Here is a 9422-nt window from a genome sequence, read left to right as displayed (position 1 = left end):
GGCTACATTTGATTTAATTAAAAGGTATAATATGTGGTAAACTGAAGAGCCCTTTGGGAGCCGAAAGAGCCGGCTCTTCTTGGTGAGCCAAATGATCCGGAATTCCCATCACTAGAACAATTACTTCTTCTGCGAGGATTTATAAAAGCAGCTGGAATCCCTTAAATTGCTATTGGATAAAAAAAGTTAGGAAACGCCCCTATAGGATCCGCCCCTATAGGATCCTCCTCCTTGCTGCGGTCTGCAGCCAGACCCATCTCGTGAGGTGGGCTTTATATTTCCTCGCTTTGAGCTTGGGACAACAACAAGTTATCGTATTTTATTAAGAAGCTACGCATCATGTTAACAGTGAAGAGCCTCACCGTCAACTACAACCCCGCAAATAATGAACAAAACACCTTTACTAGTGGCGACTGTGTTTCAGGTGAGGTCACGCTGGAAGTGACCAAAGAGTGCACAATAGATTCCCTATCAATTCAGTTCAAGGGGAAAGCAGAGGTGATGTGGTGCGAGCATCACGGACAAAATACTGTCGTCTACCACTCCAAGGACAAGTACTTCAGCATCAAACACTTCTTCGTCGGAGAAAAAAAAGATAACGGTAAGTGCTTAAATAAATACAAAACCTGTTGAACAATAACAATTGTAAGCCTTAAATGGATTGGCGCCATGGCAGAAGATTCAAAATAAAAGCTCACGGAATGTAGCCTACTAAACATTCCCACACTGTTTCAGATAGCGACAAAATGTTGCGTATAATATAGGGATTAGAACACTTTATATTCTGCAATACAAAAAGCATGATGTTTCTTATGCAGAACAGATCTTATGCAGAACAGATCTCAATTCAACTCTCTTATAATTCTCTTATAACATTTACACAAACCTCTTCTGAACAACTACCGTGTAACCTTTGGCTGGTTCTCTTGATGTTATCTAGGAATGGTTAAAGGGCAGGCAGATAACACAAGGGCTCAATAGTCCTCTGATCTATAAAACAATATTGCAAATGTGTATTATGCCTTTTTGATTACTGAAGTGTCACAAATTGATTTTACTTTAAATATTTTTGTTGAAAATTACATCTGTTTTAATAGCTTCTATGTGATGTGACCAACCTGATCTCACCAGAATGCGTGACTCCACCACGACTCCTTAACACTGCATTGCGTGGTGGACTCACGAACTTTGTTACATTTACGTGTCTGCACCACGCAAACAACCCCAATGTAAAGTGAATGAGGCTCTTTTGTCGTGGTGCACACACGCATTTCTACAACGTCCTGCAGGGAGCTTTTATTCTATAAAACGTTTTTAAAATATACTTTATAGCTTGTAGTAACACGCGGGAGGCTTCTTTTATTTTATTTGTATTCATAATAATTTTTATTTTTCGTCAGAATGCATTATGGTGCATTATTTACGATTTTTTGTTTTCAAAAAACAGTGCATTGTGTGTAATACAACTGGGATTTTTATTAAATTAGTTAGTTTTTAAGGAAGGCCAGAGCTTCAGCTGTGTCCAATAGATTGTTCCCTTTAGTTAACGTTTTTTAAAAGAACATTATATTCCTATTTGATCATGTCCCCTTTATTGTATTACGGAGAGCAATGTGAGCGTCCATTCCCATTGGATAACGGAGGATTTTACACCCGGAAGTAAGTATTCCCCTTACTGTCGATTAATTTTACAGTGCCATCTGCACTACTCATCAACTCAAAAACACCAGATTATCCTTGTTGATTACACCACATTGATTGGTTTAAATTGTGTACAATGCTTTTGTATTTTTCCCCTTCGATTCGGAGAAACAAATATGTGTTCAGTTTAGGATGGCCGAAGACACTACACTACCCAGAATCCTCAGCTATCGTTTGGGACTCCACCATGTGCTTTGCTTGACAAACCCCGTGATTTGTCCTCAACCTCTGTGATTGGATGTTGGAGTGGCAGTGCGCGAAGTGTACGCTGAGCGACAAACAGCATTTTGAAATGGAATGAAACCCATCGACGGCACACTATTCAAAACAGGAATCGAACGTCTCCTACCCCCCCCCCCCCCCCCCCCCCCCCCCCCCTTAGGTCACAGGCTCCTCCAGCAGTGCAACACAATAAAACAGATACACAGAAAAAATAGTGCAAGTCAATACAAAAAGAAAATTAGTAAAATAGTAAAAAGTGAAATAGTGCAATAAGAGTCTATACAAGGGATTGGAATATGATATATTAAACAAATCATTTCTAAGTAGCAGCCAGATTAATGCTATGGATGTTATTTCAAAGTGCAGGTGTTTAATAGTTGTATGGCCTGTGGGATGAAACTGTCCCTGAGTCTGGTGGTTTTAGTCCGGATGTAAGATAAAATAAGATAAGATAAGATGGTACTTTATTGATCCCAATTTGGGAAATTGTTTTTGTTGCAGCAGCATAAAAGACAAGGCATTTTACAATAAAACAAAACTACAAACAAACAAGAATAGAAAAAAAAGAAAATAGAAAATATAGGCTACGTGTTGAAATAAAAAATATACATGTAGATATTATATATGCAAATATACATATTCAAAAATATATGACAATGGAATATGGAATATCAAATATTGAACAGATTATATATGTGTACAATGTACAGCGATGTTGTATTAGAGAAACTATGGAGCAGAGAGTTCTCTTCCAGCCAGAGGTGATTTATTGTACAGAGTTATTGCAGTGGGCAGGAATGTGTTCCTGTATCGGTCCTTGTGACAGCGGAGCTGCAGCAGTCTGTTGGAGAAGGAGCTCCGTTGACTGTCCAGCTGCAGGTGGAGAGGATGGGTGGGTTATCCATCATGGACAACAGCCTGTTCAGTGTCCTCCTCTCTACCACAGCTTCAAAGGGGTCCAGCTTGATGCCGATGACAGACCCAGCTTTCCTGATCAGTTTATTGATCCTGCTGGTGTCACCGGCTCTGATGCTGCCCCCCCAGCAGACCGCAGCAAAGAAGAGTGCACTGGCCACAACAGACTAGAAGATCTCCAGCATCTTGCTGCACACGTGGACGGATCTCAGCTTCCTCAGAACATAGAGTCTGCTCATCCCCTTCTTGTACACAGCGTCAGTATGAGGGCTTTCTTTAAGGTTAACCTGGTATTTTTACTCCACTACATTTATTTTAGTTACTTTACAGATTCTGATTAATGATGTGAAATATAAACAACCCTTAAAGCAGACTTTAGTTACACCTGAGTAAAATACAGGGAAGGTGATTGTCAAGTGCCAACAATCAGGAGATATATTTGATTGGAGGACTGGCTTATCTAAAGCCAGTTGAGTAGCACTTGAAATGTTTGGCTCTATGAAACCTGATGCACTTATATGATTCTGTTTTCTTCAAGCTTGTAATTTGTTGGTCGAACGCACTTATTGTAAGTCGCTTTGGATAAAAGCGTCAGCTAAATGCAATGTAATGTAATGTAATGATTGTTGGTGCTGGAGAAGACTAAATATTTGTCTGCAGATCCCTATAAAGTATATACATTACTCGTTATTCTCTACAAATTAATTAGTTAATTAAAAACTGTATATAATTGCTATTTTGGACATCCCTTTTCAAGATTACTCTAAACGTGTAATAACGTGCTTTAACCAGTAGGTGGTTTGGGTTAAAAAGCTGTCAAGTTTACAGTGTTAACAAAATAAAATATACTGCTGTTTCTGGTTTAGTTTACGACCGATATATTCTGTTATTGTTTTGATATTTGTAACACAAAAGCGATGGAAAAACCCCACAGCAACACAGAAAAGATAGTCTTAACATGAGTAGTTAATAAAAAACAATAATATCAAAACAAATTATTACTACTAACTTTATTGTGAAATTAAAACAGAACGGTAAAAGAATAGTTTCCGGTCTATTTTGAGGCCAGATCTCTGTAGATAAAGAAAGAACTACGACAGATGTGTACTATTTACAATGCATTCATGTGATGACTTTCAAAGAGTAAAGAAAGCACTGCTGAATAAAGTATGATTTATCTTTTACGAAACGTTTTTTTCATATGGAATGCAGTTGGAGGTCAACCAATCACAGAGCTTGAGGCAACGCGGAACAATAGCTGAGGATTCTGGGTAGTGTAGTGTCTTCGGCCATCCTAAACTGAACAAATCTTTGTTTCTCCGAATCGAAGGGGAAAATTACAAAAGTATTGTACACAACTTAAACCAATCAATGTTGTGTAATCAACAAGGATAATCTGGTGTTTTTGAGTTGATCAGTAATGCAGATAGGACTGTAAAATCAATCGACAGTAAGGATAATACTTACTTCCGGGGTAAAATTCTCCGTTATCCAATGGGAATGGATGCTCACATTGCTCTCCGTAATACAATAAAGGGGACATGATCAAATTGGAATATAATGTTCTTTTAAAAAACCTTAACTAAAGGGAACAATCTATTGGACACAGCTGAAGCTCTGGCCTTCCTTAAAAACTAACTAATTTAATAAAAATCACAGTTGTATTACACACAATGCACTGTTTTTTAGAACAAAAATTCGTAACTAATGCACCATAATACATTCTGACGAAAAATTAAAATTATTATGAATACAAATAAAATAAAAGAAGCCTCCCGTGAGTTACTACAAGCTATAAAGTAGATTTTAAAAACGTTTTATAGAATAAAAGCTCACTGCAGGACGTTGTAGAAATGCGTGTGACTGTGTGCACCACGACAAAGGAGCCTCATTCACTTTACATTGGGGTTGTTTGCGTGGTGCCGACACGTAAATGTAACAAAGTTCGTGAGTCCACCACGCAATGCGGTGCTAAGGAGTTGTGGTGGAGTCACGCATTCTGGTGAGATCAGGTTGGATGTGACCCAGTTACTACAAATACATACAATATATTCTTATAACACTGGACAAATTAGACACCTTGGATTTAAGGGTTTTATATCCATGCAGTATGTTTTATATTTTTTAAAAGCTTCCATCTCATGAGACCCAGTGACTCCAAATCAATGCAACATGTTATTACTGCATTGCTATATTACTTGATGTTTGTGCCCTTTATGTTTTATATGAATATTGTTATTACGTTTTGCAGATTTTTATTTGAAAGTCTCATTTATTTTCTTAAATAGATCTATATCATGTGACCCAGTGGGTCCAAATCCACACACAATATTATTACTACACACTACACATAATAAATCACACCTCTTGTTATTGGATTTTAGTTTATTTTGTATACATATTTGTGGGAAACTCTTTCTTTAAATACCCTCATACTTTATGACCGAGTGACTCCAAATCAATGCAGCACTGTTAGCTACACTGCACGAGGAGGACACACCAATTTGGGGGGATTTTAATCCACCTTCTGTATTATATACGTTTTTATCAAAAATCAATACATGACAAGGAAGTTATTGATAACCAATGAGACTCTCCAATAAACACATTTTTATTTTCACAACAGTATTGATATAATATAGAAGAAAACACCATATCCAATGGAAAGTTATGTGTTCTTCTTGTCCAGTGGAGTACAGTAATACAAATCTGCATTGATTGGTCATGAGGTACCTGCTATGGAAATTATTTAAAAGAAACGAGCCTTTTTAATAAAAGAAAACTGCTGAATGGTCACAGCAACATTCATATAATAGAAGAAGCCCACACATCTATAATAAACAAAAAATAATTATAGTCCAATAATGTTTCAAGAAAAGGACGGCAATGTCAATACAGATAGATATGAAAGAGTTTAAATCTGTCTCCTGTTATCATTCTCAATATGATCATATTAACAAAATAAAATACATAAATGATTTTAACTGAGATTATTTGTAGATTATTAGTTATTCAATCAACAGGAAATTAATCAACAACTTTTTTTGTTAATGTACTACTTTTAAACTAATTTATGTGCCAATAAAATCTGCATTCCAGCATCTCAATTGTAAGAATTCAATGCTCTAATTTGTCCAACTGAACTTTTGGGGGGTTTGGGTGTGACCCTGAGATTAGGATATACATGTTCCACTATTTTCTGAGTTTTTTATTAGACTACATGTTTAATAGCTCAAGTTACACGTTTTAATTGCTGTTAATGTGCTGATTTTTCCTCAGGAGGGGACAATGAAACACTTCTGACAAACCACATTGGGAAAACATGTAAGTATTTTTGTCTCTATGCCATTGATGAGGACAGAGCTATTTCATCAAAAGGCAGTTATTTGTTAAGGGTTGTGAAAGAGTCATGTTCCTCTTAAAAACTTATTTTTGCTTTTTTCAGACGTCAATGTTGTTGCCCCAGGATGCCATATTTACCCATTCACCTTTCAGATCCCTTTCCAGTAAGTAATCTATCTTATAATGTTTCTGTAATGAATTGCAAATACCCTTACCCTCTCCAGTGGATGAATACATGTATGATCCTCGCAAACATCTTCTAAAAAACATCTTTATTGATCAACCTCAGCTTTCAGTAGTACATTTTAATAGATCCAGGAAATGTTATAATGTTTTTCTGGCTTTTTGCTTTTGTGCTTTAGGGATATGCCTTCCTCCTTCAAAGGCTCCTGTGGTAACATCTTGTACTTGCTGAATTTGAGTTTTGCTATAGAGTCTGTGTAATTTGATTGCTTGCTTTCCTGCATGTGTAATGTATAAAATAAATATCCAGTAAGTTTATCATGTTCTTCTGGCCCTCTGCTTTAGGGATATGCCCTCTTCCTTCGACGGTGCCTTTGGTAAAATTGTGTACTCGCTGAATGCCAAGCTGAGCAGATCAGTGAGGGCTCCAACTACAGATTCAATCAACATCAACTATGTTACGAATGCAGACCTGAACCGTGACCCTGGGCTGATGGTATGTGCTGAGTAACACCCACGTACCTGTAATTTCAACAGGGAAAACCAATTTGACCGAGTATGCATTTACCAAACCATCACAATATAATGTACCACTTAACAAATCAGTGGTTCACCTGTTGAATTGGCACAGCTTCTGTCGGCAGTGGATGTGGGCATTTGATACACCAGAATGAAAGCTAATAGGTTAAGTGTTTTCTGTCAGTCGTTTAAGTGATTTGCTGTCTGATCTTCTTTCAGGAACCACAGCATGAGTCTACGGATAAGAAAATGAAGTTTTTCAACTCAGGAACAGTAGCCATGGATGTGAATCTTGAAAAGACAGGTTTCTTCCAAGGTGAGAGTCCTAAAACTTATATTAACTCTTGTTACACACATGCTAAGTGTTGTTTTGACACTTCTGATCTGTCTCTAGGAGAAGGACTAAAGGTTATGGCCTGCATTCAGAACAACTCATCTCGCGAGATCAAGCCCAAGTACTGTGTGTACAGAAAGCATAGCTTCTTTGCACAAGGAAACAGAAGAGTTTCAACTCAAGACTTGTATAAAGAGGTGGGAGAGCCCATCCCTCCATCTTCTAACCAAAATGTCACAAGAGTCCTCTCCATCCCACTCGATGTGGAGCCGTCCATCCTCAACTGCAGCATCCTCAAAGCAGAGCACAGACTCAGGGTAAGCATCCATATGTCAACAAAGATGTGTCTGCTTGCTCTTATGTGACTTATGTGTACAAAAATGTCTCCTGGGAGAAAAAGTGCATTGTTAATTGTAGAATTTAATGATTGAATCAACATTTACATTTTTCATACCCTGCAAGAAGAAAAAAAAAGGAAAGTGAATGGATACTGGGCAATGTCAACCTATCTGGATTATTGTCTCCTATGGCTGCACTTTGCAGAACCTGAATGCTTTTGATTAAACTCCTCTCTCATGGTTAATGGTGTTTGCCCGAAAGAGTTAAAAGAGTAAGAGTTATGCACCCAGGATGTACAAAGGAATTTGGTGCAATAATTCTGATGATTAAAGATACTTCAACAATTTCTCAACAGGTCTACCTTGATGTCAAATATGCTTCAGACCCAGTGATCAAATTCCCCATAGTCATCCTGCCGGCCCCTAAGGTTCCTGGTGTGAAGACGCCCCCACTCGCTGCTTCTGGTTTTGGATTTGAACCATTTGGAAACACCTACCCAGCCTGGGAAATGGTCTCTCCACAACCACCATCAGCACCCCAACTCTCAGACCCCCCTCCTGCCTATGGAACAAGTGGAACCTACCCTTCTTTGATGGATTCAGGCAATAAATACTAGGGATTGGACCGTGAAGAAGCGTGGACATTTAAAGGAAAATGAAATGAGAAATGAAAACAAAAAAATGACAGGTCCTGCTGTAATTACATTCTCTATGTAAATAGTATATCAAATATTTTGAGTTTTGCATTCTGTTAGGATGTACATCAAATTTGAAGTGCTATGATATTTATTGATCTTACATAATTCAAAAATAAATAATATATACCTTCATCTTGTGCTACAGGTTATTCGTCTTTTCAAATATTTGCATTACATTCAAGTCAGTATGACAGAAACTGCCGCTATCCTCTGTAATCCAGGCACCCGCCAAGGACACGCCTGTTTTCTATCCTGGACAGCAGAAGCTCTGCATATCTTCAGAAAGCCATCTGTTTCGATTGTTCCTTGGCAATTAAGACTTTTGACTTGCTTGAAATGATTATAACTGCACTTTCTTTGTTTGAATCTTTATGGTTTTTGATAAAAGCTTTCGATAAAAGCGTCACCCAAATGTAATCTGTAAATCTTTTGTCCCTATTGGACATCAATGTTATCATTTTGATTTGGTTCATTTGTGTACTCTGATAATAAACAACCGTATTTAACATGTCTGTGATGTACTGTATGTTTATGATAACTCCATATGGTCTTTTCAATCTTCAGTTTGATCTATGTACTTCAGTTGAGCCCTAAGATCCTGAGTACATATTTGGAGGCTTCTTCATGATTTCTTCTTCATCTGATTGAGACTGTCCCTCTCAAATATAAAGCATAATTTCCAAAATAACGTGCTATAAAGCTACAATGAAGAGGTATTTGCAGAATTTCCTGGTTTTATCTTTTTGTGTGTATATTTAGAGAAGAAGACTCACCAACTTAAATATTTGACAGAAAACGCATGTTTTTAAATCGGTTAATGGACTTAAAAAGAGGACAGCATTGAACAGGCAGGTCTGTTCAGATGATTTATGGGAATTAAACATCCAGTATATGTTTAGTTTGATGCAGGGTCGGCTCTAGACCAAATCGAATGGGGAGGCAATCATTTACAAAGGGGGGGCACACACTGCCGTCAACAACCAACACACAAACACCAACGCAACTTCAAAAAACATGCTGTAAAGTCTATTGTCTTTCACATTGCAGGGTGTAGTGCTATTGTATAGCGCACCTATGACCTGTGCATACATGCACGGTTGTGGCACGACCACCAAAACAGAAACATATGGACATAGGCCACCATACAAAAAGTGTGCAAATGTATTTAGT

The 9422-nt window shown here is 37.7% G+C and overlaps 1 protein-coding gene across 1 annotated transcript; it reads left to right on the top strand.

Moving 5' to 3' along the window:
• The first annotated feature begins 339 nt into the window (after nt 1–339).
• Nucleotides 340–8670, top strand: LOC117453013 (arrestin domain-containing protein 3-like). The gene is made up of 7 exons (XM_034091852.1): nt 340–601; nt 6121–6162; nt 6284–6344; nt 6709–6859; nt 7102–7198; nt 7277–7533; nt 7911–8670. The coding sequence occupies exons 1-7, from the start codon at nt 340–342 to the stop codon at nt 8169–8171; spliced, it is 1131 nt and encodes a 376-aa protein (XP_033947743.1). The 3' UTR covers nt 8172–8670.
• Nucleotides 8671–9422: the final 752 nt, after the last annotated feature.

This window comes from Pseudochaenichthys georgianus, chromosome 9 (genome assembly GCF_902827115.2).
Source record: "Pseudochaenichthys georgianus chromosome 9, fPseGeo1.2, whole genome shotgun sequence".
In the NCBI taxonomy this organism is placed as follows: Eukaryota; Metazoa; Chordata; class Actinopteri; order Perciformes; family Channichthyidae; genus Pseudochaenichthys; species Pseudochaenichthys georgianus.
This window is presented reverse-complemented; position numbering and strand designations above follow the sequence as displayed.

What these genes read in the sequence shown, in the direction of transcription:
- LOC117453013 (XM_034091852.1), top strand. Translation starts at nt 340, where the DNA reads ATGTTAACAGTGAAGAGCCTCACCGTCAACTACAACCCCGCAAATAAT. An exon ending in CGGAGAAAAAAAAGATAACG is followed by an intron (nt 602 to 6,120) that starts GTAAGTGCTTAA and finishes TTTCCTCAGGAG; the next exon opens with GGGACAATGAAACACTTCTG. An exon ending in AAGCAGAGCACAGACTCAGG is followed by an intron (nt 7,534 to 7,910) that starts GTAAGCATCCAT and finishes ATTTCTCAACAG; the next exon opens with GTCTACCTTGATGTCAAATA.